Source organism: Pholcus phalangioides, unplaced genomic scaffold (genome assembly GCF_987345545.1).
Source record: "Pholcus phalangioides strain wild (caught in Gottingen) unplaced genomic scaffold, Ppha-v1.0 ptg000017l_1, whole genome shotgun sequence".
In the NCBI taxonomy this organism is placed as follows: domain Eukaryota; kingdom Metazoa; phylum Arthropoda; class Arachnida; order Araneae; family Pholcidae; genus Pholcus; species Pholcus phalangioides.
In genome coordinates, this window is record NW_028301610.1 from 56011812 (window position 1) to 56027562 (window position 15751).

A 15751-nucleotide genomic window follows, 5' to 3' on the forward strand; every position below is an offset into this window, starting at 1 on the left:
GCCGTTGTAATGGCAAAGATCAGGGACAGGCAGCATCAGTCTGGGCGAGTGTGATGATGACACCAAAATGTGATGATATCATGACATAGAAAAGATTGCCAGTGAAGGTTTTTTGCTATAGCTGGTGTCTCAGTATTACAGTCCACATTATTTGGTTACTTTTTTCTAATTGGAAGTAATGTGTCTCTAGGAGATCAACTGTTTGCCATGTGTCCTATTACCTATGCATTCTTTATATTGCAACACTACCTCTTCTCAAGGAAATGATTATAAATTGTCTTTTTATGTCAATAGGACAAATTTGTGGGTGGTTAGGAATGAAAATGCGATAAAATAATTATTCTAAGTTTCCGATTAATTTAAGTTTTTGCTCTTTTTTTTTTCAGAATCATTCAACATGACAACTCTGTCTGATTCTGTCAGTTTGGATTGTGATACATCTCATTCTCTCCAGCCTGAAGTGACAGTATCTTCTACTTCTAGTCCTTCTTTGGTGACTTCATCTACTGATTTGAAATCAACTTGCCCAAGCCAGATGAGCACTCCGAATTCACAGAATACATTCCCTTTGGTTGCTGGCCAACCAACACAGCTTCATATACCTATTCAATCAGTAATTTCATATAAGTTAAATTTTCATCTGTTCACAAAATACAAATTATTTTTATAATTATTATTCAGCTGGATTGTTTTAATTTTTTAAATGTGTTTGAAAGTTCACATGTGTTCTCTCTCTCTTTCTCAATCAAATCCTATCACTTGATACAGAAATACATGGCTCAACCATGATAGTTCAGTGATCAAAAATATTGCCATCATTAATTTTCTACAAATTACTTATTAAGTTTCTTTTGTGATAGATCATTCGTTAAATGTCTTTTTGAAACAGAAGAAAAACAGAAAATATTCCTTTAAAGCAATTTTCAGTCATAATTATTGCCTCTTGATTTTAAAAATCTACTGCTACCTGTAAACTATTTTTTGAATACTGCATTTATAAAGAAAGCTGTGATTTTAGTTAAACAAAACACATCTGCTGTTTGCTGCACTTTCTCTATGTTTTGTAAAGAATTTCCATCAAGATGTTTTTAAAGAGTGCAAAACAGATGGATTTGTATATAATAGGCTGAATAATGTGGGTAAGGAATTTTTTATCCAATCCAAATTTCTGTCAATTCTCACAGGTTCTTCTTGCATGAAGTCATTTCAGTGAAATAGTTCACCTTTTTCACCAAAGCAAAACATTCAACCAGCACACAGTGCAGCTCATAATTTCAAATGCTTGCAGTGGGTTTCCATTGTAATTGTTTGGTTTTATAGAAGTAATTCAGAACAGATTATACCACCCATATCCCATCAAACACAAAGCATCACTTTATGTTGATGAAGTTCTTGTTTTGCCAATGTTCCCACCAAACCTATTGTAGGCATTCCTGATGTTTTTACACTTAATGTTGTAGTAAAGGATCCACTGTCTCCCATCAGTATTGAATAAATAAAATGATCCCTTTCTATAACAGGTCATTAGTGCACTGCTTCTGCTGTTTTATCAGTTGATAGGCTACACATTTTCCAAGTTTTGGCACATATCCAAGATGTTGAAGATGGTGAATTGTTAAATTGGGGTGAGAAAAGTGCCAAGTACCGTTCATTGTTTTTTCAATTGTCTAACACAGATGCTCCTCAACAGCTTCTCTCAGACTGTCACTGTCTAGCTCAACAGTTCATCCCTGTTGTGCCCATGGAGTAAGTCTAGTGTTTCCAGGCTGAAATTTGGTGGATTACTTTTAATATCTGTGTATATCATGAAATCATCATGTGGATATCAAATTAAATGTAGTATTGATGAACTTTTAATAAGTAGTGTCTAAGAAAAAAAAAAACCTGTTCTCTAAATTCAATGGACAAATGAGAAACTTAGCTTTCAAATGCTTGTGGAGTTGGCACATTTCAATTAATTTCTGCCTAATGCATTATATCCAAAAGTGGTCTATCTTTTCCACGGGAAGTGTGGGAGTGGATCAGTAGAGGTAGAAGTATCTACTGATGCAATATAAGTGCTCATAAGGAGTGTGGGGGTACTAAAAATTTTTTTTCCTCAGGAGTGATATTATGGAGTTTGGGAGACTTAGATCTAGAAATATTGGCCAATGCACATAGAGAACATACAAACACTCATGGATTGGATGGGCAAAAGCTGTGAGAAAGAGATTTAACTTTGCAAATAGTTAGAAATATACTTTGGGGCTGTTCAAGTATTACGTAAGCAAATTTTTGACCCCCCCCCTCCTTGTCAGCAAAAGCGCTGACTCCCTCCCTCATCCCCTTGTCAGCAAAATTTCGTCATCAGCTCTGCCCCTCTGAATCCAATTCATATTTTCATAAAGGGTGATTGATGACATAAGCATTATCCAAACCTCCCCCCTTGTCATCAAAAGTCAGCAAATCGGAAACCCCCCCCCCCATCGATGATGACGTAATACTTGAACGGCCCCTTTTCTGTATGCACAAGGAAAGAAAACTAATTTTTCCCCTTTACTGCTAGTCAAAAGGAAGTGATTTAGAAGGCTACTATATGCTTATTATGTATACACAGTGTCCTGTAAGTGCTAATGTGGCCTTTAACTCATCAACCATTCATCAAAGAGGTATAGTTTCAGTTTAAAAAATGCTCAAAATGTGTTTAAAAAGCCCCCCCCATACCAGTTTCTTTTGAGAGTGGAACTACTGTCTTACAAAATAAAAAAAATCTTAATTTTTATATACTACTCCTGTCCTCCAAATTCCAACCAGAAAATTTCACTGTCTCATCTGAATCCAACAACAAAAATACAATGTTTTAAATTTCAATATTTGCTGAGATATTTAAATTCCAAAATCAGAGAAAAGTTGGGAAAGAACACTGTAACTGGAGGAAGCAAGCATTGTTCGTTAGTTTTTGCTGTCATTTTCCAACTTTTCTCCAATTTTTGAATTTAAATATCTCAGTGACTATCATAGTTAAAAACAAAATTTTTTTGCTGGGCTCAGAAAAGACAGGATAACTTTCTGATTGAAATTAGGAGACGGGACTGTATTAAAATTTCAAAATTTTGTCTTGTGACACTATTTCTCCATTCTCAAAACTGGTACAGGGTAATTTTTGAATGCATTTTCAGCATTTTTAAAATTTGAATCGCACCCCTATTGAACAGTTCATGAAATAAAGATGATATTAGCACTTACAGTACACCCTGTATATGTTGGGAGCAGTTTATTAAGTGTTGGCAAACAAAATTGTCTGAATTATTCCACACATCAGAAAACAAAGTCAGAAAATGAGATGACTTGAAATTGTTTAAAATGTTCAGGATCACCTGATTGTGTGCGCCTCACTATGTAATGTCTGTATTTTAATGGAATGAAAGGAAAAAGTCCTGCCTCCTGGTAGTCCAGTGGTTAGGGAGCTAGCTTTTGACTGCGCAGGTCTGGGTTCGAATCCCGGTTCGGGCATGGATGTCTACTAACACTAACAAATTTCCTAGACAGATCGTAAAGATCTCTTGGGAATACGTGCTGATCGTATTATTTAAAAAAAAAAAAAAGTGTTGTGCATCAAGTTTTAAACTGATATATGAGGAAGTGCAGCAGCTTCTACTAAAAAAAGTTAAAATTTGATTTTATTTGAATTTTGCAAGATTTTCTTTATTTTTTTTTTTTGAATGAAAATTACTGGTGACATACAAATCTGCATCAATTCTACAATTTTTTTTCAATCATTTCCTGAGTGCAGCTTGTACATCCCAGTGAATTATTTCCAATAATCATATTTAATTTACTGGACTACAGGATGCCTTGAACCAGCCCATTCCTCTGGCCTAATTTAACAAAAGCTGAGCTCCATGATTTGGGTTTATCTAAACAATTTCAATGTTGCTATGTATAAAAAGACAACCAAAATACAGTTAGGAAATCCAATGATCTTCAATATCATCCGAAAGATATATACCAGGAGCACTTCCTTTTACTCAAATCCTACAAAGCTACGTTAATCTCACTAATAGACATAGAGGAGTCAAGTTGGAAATTGCATTCAAAGGCATGTATTAGAATAATTTTTGAAGTGCTTGCAGTAGTGGAAGGGGCTTACTTTGAATGAGTTAGGGATCTATACTTATGAGATGAATTATTTTATCCCCCAAAGAGGCTGAATTATTTTTAGATAACTATCATATATCAGTTTTATGAGTGTTAATTGTTCAGGCGGTTTCGCTATCCGTCTTCCTATTTGAAGTTAGAAATTGACAAATTAGTTGATCTTGGAATGATGTTAAGGTTTTGAGATGAGGGTTTGTTGCTGTCTGTAGAGACATTTTTTTTCAAATACAGTGGCTGCCTCTCATATTCAAGTGAAAAAACACAGAAAATCCATTTTTAACTTTTAACCACTAATTAGACATATATATATGTCCTACAATGATTTCAAAAATTACTACTGGGACAAAAATTGTTCAGAAGCTAATTGTATTATATCCTAGTCACAGAGCCAGATCAGTCACTCATGTTTTATCTTCAGTTACTCAGATTGCACTGCAGAAAAAATCCCCCCCCCCCCAAAAGAAAGAAGAAAAGTTGAAAAAATCCCCCAAACACACATTGAATTTGTTATATTTGTGACCTATTTTGTCCATTTCTGTAGTAAATGAGGTCAAAAAATAAAAACACGTAGTGTCTCTAAGGGTTAAATCAACAAGCAAATTTTAACTCTTTTGCTTTATTTTTTTCACCTTTTATTTCATTTCTGGGTTTTGGTACATAGTCTGTGGTAGAGCCAGGCCCTGGCTTGTGCATGATAGTAAGTGGATGCTCTGATATTTCATTTCATAGCTAGATTTTTTTTATTCATGCTGGGGGGCAGGTAATTGCATGTAAGAAATGCTAACTTATATTTCTTAGAACCAAACCATGGTCCATTCCAGACAATTCAGCAAATTGTGCTTTATGAACAAAGACATCAGTATTTTCTCAGTATCAATTTTTATCAAGGCAGAATAAAAGTTTTGGAATTCATTAGGAGCTAGATTATCCAAGCTAATGTGGACTGGACCTAATTCAGATAACCAAAACCCCAGATAATATGGACTTCACAGTATTTTGAGATTGAATGATAAAAATAAAGCCTTAAATGGTGAAAATATGTTTACTTAAAAGTTATTTCTAATAACTTTAGAATGCTCATGAAAAAAATACAGTATTTTGTCTTTCAATGTCCTCTGTCATTGATCATGCTTAAATATTTGCGAGCCAGTTTGTCGCTATGCAAAAACATTTTGCAAGTCATTTTACTGTATCTAATTTTTGAAATCAATTGATAAAAAGTGCCTTGGATAATTCTAAAGTCAAATTGTTTGACTGTGCATCTACAGTGGAACCTCCCCTTAACGGTCACTCCCCATTTTCTGATCCCTGGTCCTGTGGAATAGGGCTTTGATATATTTCACTTCCCGTTAGAGGCCACTATTGATAGTGGACAATAAAATCGGGCGCACTAATTTTCTTCCTAATTGTAATGTATGAATTTTTGGTCATAAGTCATGAATTTATCATATTCAACTAAGATTATGTTTAATCCCTAGCTCATGTTGGCAAATATGATAAATCATAATTACTTAATTAACTGAACATAACTATGGTCCAGGATGTTGAATTTTTGAATGGTAATGTTGGTTTTGTTTGCACAAAATGTTGTTGAAACTTGTGAAAAAAAAGTCAACATTACAGGACTAATAATGTTGTTATCAATGTTTGTGTCTTAACACTTATTTTAGTTTTTATTGCAAAATATGTGTAATGCACGTATCGTGCACAGGTAAAAATAATTAGTTGGTTTAACTAAGTGAAAAAACATTGTAAATTTTTCTATTTATCAGACTTTCCACATTTATTTAGGAGTCGTGCATAATCGTGAAAGTGCCCTGTAGTGAAATTTTATCGAACTTTCTTTATCGAGATGTTGGTCATTATGCATAACCACCAGTGTATCACTTCCACACAGTAACATACATTTTTACATTAAAATGTATAGGAATCAATTCAATCGACTGAATATATATTTTTTTAAATATCTGTTTGCCAATTCACAGATTTTGTTCAAACAATGGTTGCTTCATAAATAAATCATTATATTAAAAAATTTTAACATATTAATAGCACCAGTAAGTAAAATTTAAAGCAAGCATGAGTCAATGAAATTCATTTGTTCTCTTCAAAATTAAACGGCTGGTTTGCTTCATGAATGACTTAATATAGAATTTCTTTTTCAGTTTTCTAGTCAGTTTCCAGGGTGGCCAGCAGGAAGTGCTGACCCTGTTATCAGCAATGATTTTGCAGGACAAACTGCTGTTGGCCAGCATCCAATAATATGGCCTGTCACTACAGCACCTGATTTAGTTTTTCCTAGTGGCATTCTCATCAGTCCGCAAGCTGGTAATTTTCTAATCAATTTATAAAAGTCATGAGATAAATTTTAAGTTACCTTAATTTAAAACCCAAATAAGAGTTCTACAAATTTATTTATTTTTATATATATATATATATATATATATAAAATAGGCTAGAACTATCTCAATACTTCTATCAATCTGACCATTAAAAATATTACTATAAGGTCTTGCATAAATCACTCATATAGATATATTTAAGGCTCATTTTAGAGGCTCTTATTGTGTATCAATCTTCAAGTGATGCATTGAATGAAACACTAATTTAATTTTTTTTTCTGTAAATCATGCTTTAGTAGGTGCAAAATACTGTTTTAATGATTTGCAGATGTAGAAAATTTACTACAACATATGTTAGTTCTATTCTTCACTATACTTATTCACTATTCTTTTTAGTGATTCCAACATAAAATCACATCCAAATGACCAACACATTTTTCACAGGGTTTGAAGATATGTTGCCACCTTAGACTCTTTAGTCAAACCATCTGTATTTAATATAAAAAAAATTTAAACTTATTTTTCTTTTTATTCAAGGCTGTATTGATATGAAAATGACAAAGAATTCTGAAACTAGCCTTTATTCAGTCAAATTTTTTTTATGAACCTGTTAATCACTAAATGCAAGATATTTTGAATTATGATTGACTGAATTACGAACTCAAATTTCAATGGTACTTGAAATATTTTTGAAAACTATTCTTTTAAACATTCATTGGTTAATGCAATTAGGAAAATGAGGTTTTCATCAGTATTTTTAATATATTTACAGGTATTCCTTGTGTGAATCTTGAGAATGTTGTATATCGGTATAAAATACCTTCTAATTCAGGTGATCAAACAGTCATGCTTGCACCTTTTCCACAGATTACAATGCCAACCCCTAACCAAGTGCCAATATCCAGTCATGTTTCTGTTAGTTCTAGTATTTCCCCACCGAATCAGCAACAACAGCCTCCCCATCAAGGACAGCCTACAAACATTCAATTGAACTTGCCATCGCAGCAGCAAAACTCATCTACGCCATCAGTGCAACAACAAACTGTTCACTTAACGCAGTCCCAAACCCCTGCAATAGTGTATGTTCCATATATTCCTTCACAAATTCAGCAGCCATTGTTGCCTCAGCCAAGTGGTGCCTCAAGTACTGGAGTGCAAAATGTTCAGCAGCAAGTGCAGCCACAGTCATCTCCACAGTCACTGGTAGTTTCTGACCAGCGGACATATTCTGGGGTGAGAAGAAATTTCATTTCCTTTTTTGAAATTAACTTTATGAAAGAATGGTTTTTTTCACTAATTATGTCTCACCGCCATCATTATATTGTTCCGGATGATGTCTCACAAGCACTCAAAGTGGCAAAGCATGAAGCAATTCAAAGGACAACATAGATTTATTTCACAGAACAGCTATTTACACGTACTTACAAGCAGAGATTTTGATGAAACATACTAACCAGAGAGCGAGTTCTCTCCATACAAGAAATCTCAACAAAATTGCTCATCGTTCTCTTCTGGCGATGCCATTATATAAAATCAGAGAAACGCTTCTAGAGAGTTCTACCATACTCTCGTAAGATCTTTACATTTCTTTTGGTGCTATGACAGTGCAAAATCATCAGAGCTGTTGCCAGATTTACTGAGTTTGTTGTAAATTTGGCGAGATTTACAGAGAAATGCATTAATGATTATTTACAGACAGGTGATAAATGACATAATAAATGGTAAATAATCACCATTTACATAATTTTTGTAACTCTGCCCCCTCCTTTAGAATTGTTTGCCCTGGCATTTCAGTCCTCAAGTCGGTGGATCATACTTGATCACTCACTATGGTAAGGAGTTAGCCTGTTGAGAAGTGGACCACCATGCACTTTAAAAACAGTGCCCTTTGAATCCGAACTATGACATTATTCAGTTTCTTCACAAATCTGTATGGTCCTTCCCATGGCAGAGTTTTGGGCAAAGTTCCTTACAGCGCTTTTGGTTCTAGAGCCAGACAAGGTCTCCTTCCTTGACGTCATGAGATGTGGCGTTTGCATCATAGCTTTTCAGAACCAATGTTGATCTAGTCTCTGGTAATTCGATGCATATCCTCAAGGTGCACCTGGAGTCCCTAGACATATTATTTCGGTGGAAGAAAGGCATCTGAGAATCACAGATCTCGTCCCCTGAGCATATGTGGTTTACAAGAATCTGGTACTTTTGTGGGCAGTTTTCTGTAACGGTTCCAGAATGTCCAGGGCATTCTCTCAAATGGCGCACCAACATTGTAGCTTTGAAGGTGGGGCCCAAGTGCACTTCAGAGGTCCCTTGCGAGCAGTGCAGACATCACAATTCTTGCACCACTCTTCCACATCGGTCCTCTGGACTTGTCCCAATAGAATCATTCACGCACCTTCTGGAAAGTCTGCCAAAATATCCACTGGTTGGGCTTCCATGCAGAGCTCATTCAAAACATTTTTCACATAGCCTCTTGTTAGGATGGGTTTCCATTTGAATGTCTTTACATCCTCCGACTCCCATTTGCAGTATAGCACTCCATCTCTCATCTCCAGGAAGTCCCATAGCGCCCAGTATCTTTTGATCTTCAGACTGGAAGAAGTGACTTGTCACGTTGGTTTATTCTTGGTGGATTCTTTCAAGTCCATTATTGGTCGTATGTCAGGATTTTCTAGTGTGTTCTCGTGGCCTTCTGGGCATTCTTGTTGCTACAAGGATTGTCACTTGAAATGTTATGCCTCACTATAGGATTCACCGGCTGATGCTTCTCTTCTGCCTTGAGGCAATGGTAGTTCTGTTCCATCAGGGCATCTAAATTTCTTTGCACTGTTTCTTTATCAGGCTGGACCTTCCTCTTCATGCTATCTGACTCTGGCGAGAGAACAGGTCTGATTCTAAGATCGCTAGTGACCTCGTCAGGGATGAACTCTTTTTCTGCTTTTGGCCATCACTTTTTGTGGAAGAAATTTTTCATGATCACATCTATGATGTGTTCACGATGATGTGCAAAGCGATGTGTTCCCTCTGCGTCTGCAACTGATTATTCCTCAGGTCTATGGAAAATCCGTGATTTCTCGAGAAGTCCAGTCCGATGATACACTGGTCTTTCATGTCGGCCGCAAAGACGGTATGTCGATAGAGGCGACCAAAGTGTGGACTTCACTGAGACTTCCAATTTTCTGCTTTCCGTCAGTTTTTCTCCTGTGACTGTCTACAGCATCAGAGATGGTAGCACGTAGAGAAGTCACTGCTGGAATTTTTGAGCCAGTTCCATCCTAGTAATACACACATTAGCTCTGGTTTTGGATGACCATTCAACATGGAAGTCCATCAGTTTTGCCCCTGAGGTAGAGTGTGATCTCCACCATGCAGTGCAGCTGTGAGACATGGTATACTCTGCATATACCTTGTCCACGATGCCTGATTTCATCAGTTTCATCACAGATATCAGCTGGTTCAGTTCTTGCATTCGTTCATGTCTCCATCCCTCTGATCTTTACCATTCAATTCATTGAATTATACCATCTCTGACACCAAATTGTTCCAGATAATGTCTTTAACAATCACTCCCAATGGCAAAGCACACAAACTAACTTGAAGGACAACACAGATTTATTTCACAGAACAGCTATTTATACGTATTTACAAGCAGCGATTTGACTAAACACACTAAACAGAGCACCTTCTCACATCCAAGAGATCCCGTATTATAAAACTCAACAAAATGCCCATAGTTCTGCTTTGGTGGTGCTGTTATATAGGCAAAAGAAAAGTTCTCAAACTTCTCATATTTTTATGAAATCCACTCCTTTCCTTCAACCTCATGACATCGTCAAATTATCTTTGCTGTCCCCAGTCTTGCTGAGTTTGTCAATTTGGCAAGATTTACAGAGAAATGCATTAATGGTTATTTACAAAACTGTCAAACATTATTTACAAAGATGTCATTATGAAAAATGACATAGTAAATGATAAATAATGACTATTTATACATAATTTTTGTACCAATAAATATAGAGTTTTGTTAGAAGTGAATAGGACTGAGGTTGCTTCAGATTATCAAAAAACTCGAATTATCTGAAAACAATAAAAAAATGTTTTAAATGCTGGTTTTACTTTTAAAAAAAGGCAAACCAAAAATAAATTACAAAGCAGTACTAAATGAATTAGTACTGCTTAATGGACCCATACTTATTGTATTTCCTACTTTTTAATTGTTTTACCTCTATCCAGTCTTTTTATAGCTTCAAACTTAGCATAGAAACAAACTTCCTTTTACTTGATGAATATTCTTTTACTTGATGACAAAAAATACATCTCGAGGAGATTACAGAGTAGAGCTCTTAGCCATACGATGTGTTTAAAAAAATGAAAAATGTGTAAAGGAGTGCGAAAAGATGAGAGTGTGATCAAGAAGAGTTGGGAATGGGATAGATGGTGAGCAACACTGAGACACTGATAGCTATCAACTGCCTTTCCAATGATTTTACATAAGCAATTAGGGAATAATGTCATTGTCCACCAAATTACAAAGAAAATTATCAAACTTGATCCTCTTTCTCAGCAACCCCCCTCAAAAAAAAATTAAAATGGTCTATGTCCATTCAAGGGAGGTTAATATTTTATTACACCAGTTACCCATTATAGGGCTGTCTAGTCCCTTTCAAACTGAAATTACTATACAATACATATGTACTATTTAATGTTCCTGAAAAAAAAGAAGTTTGGTTCTTGGGGAGGAAAAAAAAGAGGTCTCAAGAAGGAAAATTGAAAATTTTCAGTGCCTCGGATTATCTGGAAACTCTAAAGGCTCAGATTTGTGAAACTACCGCATGTAAAAACTAAATTGAGATTTATGGTTTTTAATCTTTATTTTGAATAGTTGGTTTTTAGTCGAAGGTCTCTATGTTGCGGCATGTATTTGAAGCTATATCTGTGGAATCTAAGGTTGGTATATTAACCACTTGCCTGCCAAGACTAGCAAGACAGCAGTGAATAGACTATTTGCTTGATTGGGAGGTTATATACACATTAGATATTCATTTACATTTGCTCATTTTAATGTAGTCTCATTGTTAACTACACTGCAAGGTTCCCAGCAACCTGGAAAGTTTGGGAAATGAAAAATGTACTGTATATATTTGGCAAAAGTTCTTGTGAACGGGAAAACTAACTCAAAAAAAAATTTAGAAGGTCAAGTTTTTAAATTATGTTTCTTTATTCATGGGAGTTTTGGTCAGGGAAATGTGATCAAGCAAATTTTGCTGAAAACCCTGTGTTGTATCAAAAAATCTGTCTTTCTGCCAAAAAAATTCTTCCCCCCCCCCCCCATAATGCTAAATTTCCTATATTAATAGTAATAAATAATGACATAATACTAATAATAGTATAATTAATAATACTAATAATAGTATAATTAATAATACTAATAATAGTATAATTAATAATACTAATAATAGTATAATTAATAATACTAATAATAGTATAATTAATAATACTAATAATAGTATAATTAATAATACTAATAATAGTATAATTAATAATACTAATAATAGTATAATTAATAATACTAATAATGCCATATTCTCAATTTTTTAAACAAAATTATACTACTGAAAAAAACCCATGATTAAAAGAAAATATGCTTGGTGATCTCCAGTAATACAATAAAACTTCATGTACAAACAAGATGGTAATCATTCGCTCAAGATGTAAAAAAATTTATTTTGCCTATAAATGAATATCGGCTATGAAGTCATAATTTAAAAAAGGTTGAATCTCCTATGTGTAGTAATGTAGGCTTGAATTTGGCATTCAATCCATCGGGAAAATTCTTGATCACATTATGATGTAGATCATTTTATCATGAGTTCAGATATGGTGGGCAGTGATGAGCCAAGTCATCTAATGCATATATGCATGTACATAAATTGATATCATTATGCCCTCCCCAGTTTTTCAAGTCTATCTCCGCCCATGCATTTTATGTACTTCCAAAATGAACATGTAATTCTGGTGACAAACCTCACCTGTCTAAGTGCATTGGAAAGTCTGTCCAAATATTAATAAACCCCAGACATGCTTAATTAGAGATAAGTATGAGGGAATGTGCAGAATAAGAAAGTTGCTTTTGATGCTCAAGCCATGTAGGGCTAGTGTTATCTTGTTTGAGTATTTAATTTTTCATCTTGACCAAACAAAGTGTTCCACCATGTCTGCCTTCATAGAGAAGCAATCAAAATTGAATACTTAAATTTTCAAAGGGAATTAAAACTCCCTTAAAAAAATAAATAAAAGTATTAAAACTTCTATGAGTTTCCCTTATTCAAAGGTGTATTTATCAGCATTCCTGTTCAAAAAGACAAAGATCAGGACATTCATTCCTTAAATAGAGGTATCCTTTATTTAGAATGTCTGTTAAATGGAGACAACTGTATATGAACTCAGAAGAGAGATACTTAAGTGATTATAACCACCGGTATGTATATTCATTCATTTATCTTGATTAGAAGAATGGGAAAAAAGTCTGCAAACACACTTCTTCTATTTTTGAAACGCGAACAAAGAATAGTTTCCCAGATTTACCAACTGCTAGGAATTGTCCATTGTTGCTATGGATATCTGTACTTAACTACAGAACTTCTGGAAATACTATCAATACTACAGAAATGGTTGTTTTCTTCAGATAATCTTTTTTTTGCTGAAAAAATCATGTCTTGTGAGCTACTTGCAGTATTTTATTTATCATGCGTAACAATTATTTTTTTGGAATTGCGTTGATCTTTACCACTAACAATAGTGTAATGACAAATTTTAATGTGCATACAATGGTATGGAAAAGTTCGAGAGAATACGTTTCATCTGACTCAAGAGTCTGTGATTGAGCCGACATTTTTCACTATAAAGTGTAAAGCAACATTTGGGCCTAATTTAACCTTTTTTGCAGCATAGTAGAAATCACCAAACCCTTTGTAAAAAATGTCATATCTTTTTAAATCAAGTAATCTTCCAATTTTCAGCTGATACAAAGTAAGGGGTATAAAGAAGTCTTTTATATATTGAGAAATCAACTCTACAAAATATTTAGACTTGGTAGTGCTAAAATAAGAGGCTTTTAAGGAGGTGAGTTATCTTGTCAATGTGTGCCGCTTAGAATTTAAGGAATATTGTTACAAGCTCATGATCGATTCAGGTCTAACAGAGTAAATAGCAAGCACACAGAGATTGAGAGATGGAAAAATGAAAAAAAATATGAAGAATTTGTGAAGTGCCTCCTACAAAAGGGCTCTGTCTTTATTAATGCACTGATATGTCTAGTAAGAACAGTTCTGGATATACAATGCCAACAATAATGAGTTTCTGGCTCGATTCACTAGAGAATTTAGATAAGTGAAGGCAATATTGTGTACAGTTAAGAGTTCCACGTTTTTGCCACATTTAGCTGCCTGATGTAGTGCCACCAAAGCATAGAATAAAGCTATTACTCCATTCAAGGAAATTAATGGAAAAGCAACAGAGAATGTCTACTTTATGATGATTTTGGCACTTATAAGCAAATGTTCCCTCTAATTATTTAAATATTTTACCTGTGCTGATCTCTCATGCTTGCATGTGGTAAGATGATCAATCATATGCACCAATGGTATATTTAGCAGTTTTGCATGCCCAGTACCAGTTTTCACAGTCCACAATCATTTTCATGCACATTAACAAAAGCATTTCATCGTAGGTGCTGCAGGAGCTTAAATATGAAGAAAAATAAGGGGGTGTAGAGCCTCTATGAACCGTCTGGAAATATGATCCGCAATGGCATATAAGAGCAGGGTTACATAAAATATTCATGGATTACTGAGGGACTGGGTGAACTTGCGAAATTTCTTGGGAAAGGAAACACTTAAGGGTCTCCAAGCTCCTAGTACCTACAGGGGTATTGTATTTGAAAGAGAGAGAGAGAACTTAAGTTTTTTTAAAAATCACATTTTTTGAGATTTTTAAATTGGGCTATAGTTATGTTGCCCGAGGAGTGAACATTGCCCACCCTCTGTAAATATCAAATTGCTGCTACAGACAGGCTTCATGTGCATAGGCAAAGATGGACGTGGAGTTTTGGGGAGGGACATGATGATTATGTCAATACATTTCCAGTTCATACATGGCCAGTTCAAAAAAGGCAAACCAGAAAATTGCCTTTTTGAGTTATGCATGTCATGAGAAGACTTAAGTTTTCTGAACATTGTTCAGCGGTTGTCAAAAAATCGAATAGAATGCTTGGTCTCATTTTCAAAAAGGTCTCTTCGCGTTCTCCTAAAGTCATTCTTCCGCTTTTTCGAGGCTTAGTTCGTCCTGGACTGGAGTATGCTGTAAGGTTTTGGAGACCATACCTACAGAGGGACATAGACTTGGTTGAAGGGGTGCAGAGAAGAGCTACGCGTGTCCTTATTGGCACACGGGGCTTGAGTTATGAAGAAAGACTTCATTTTTTGAATATGTTTACATTGGATGAACGCAGGTGTCGAGGAGGTATGATCGAAGTGTTCAAAATTTTCAATGGGATGGATAGGATGGACCATGAACTTTTAGTACACCGCCAATCGACTGCTTTTACAAGGGGACACCAGTATCGATTGGTGAGGGACAATGCAAGGTTATGGTGTCGCAGGGAATTTTTCTCCAATAGGGTTGTTAATAAATGGAATAGCTTACCCCCGGAGGTAGTAAATTGTAACACAATTGACACGTTTAAAAAGAAATACGATAAACATGTTGGGGTAAATCGAGAAGCTATCCATTCTTAGAATAAGACAACCATAAGTATTCTTTATGGGCATTGTATAATATTTTATCATGTGTATATATTGTTTGTAATTTGTGTTAATTGCATTTTTAATTGGGTTGCTGTATTTTTGAGACATATGACAACCATATTTTTATGGGCATCTTTTTATCAGCCACCTCGTTGGGCATTTTGCCTGTTGTGGCGTTGTATTTGTATTTGTATAAGAGTGAAGAATGCCTTTAAATATTGCAAAACAGTAACAACTTGCAACCCTGTTTATACACTACCTACTGTAATTGAATCTGAGTTGGTTCCATTCCCATTCAGTTCCATACAAAGTGAATCTTTAAAATGCAGATGTCTTGAAACATAGAATTTTGAATTGCTGCCTTTTTGAACTGGGTCATCAATATATTGAGCCTATATATATACACACACCCAGTGACCAAAAAATTAGAAACACTGCTATTCACCATTGATATTGTGTGGAACCTCG

At 35.0% G+C, this 15751-nt stretch overlaps 1 protein-coding gene across 7 annotated transcripts in view; it reads left to right on the plus strand.

The window, feature by feature from the left end:
* The window catches only part of LOC149074142 (uncharacterized), a 326315-nt gene that overhangs the window by 252549 nt on the left and 58015 nt on the right, over nucleotides 1-15751 (plus strand). For all 7 annotated transcript variants that reach the window (XM_089246470.1, XM_089246474.1, XM_089246473.1 and 4 more), the window contains 3 exons: nucleotides 387-613; nucleotides 6303-6465; nucleotides 7252-7712. In XM_089246470.1, coding sequence (XP_089102596.1) covers nucleotides 387-613; nucleotides 6303-6465; nucleotides 7252-7712 — 851 coding nt within the window. The remainder of the gene's footprint in view (nucleotides 1-386; nucleotides 614-6302; nucleotides 6466-7251; nucleotides 7713-15751) is intronic.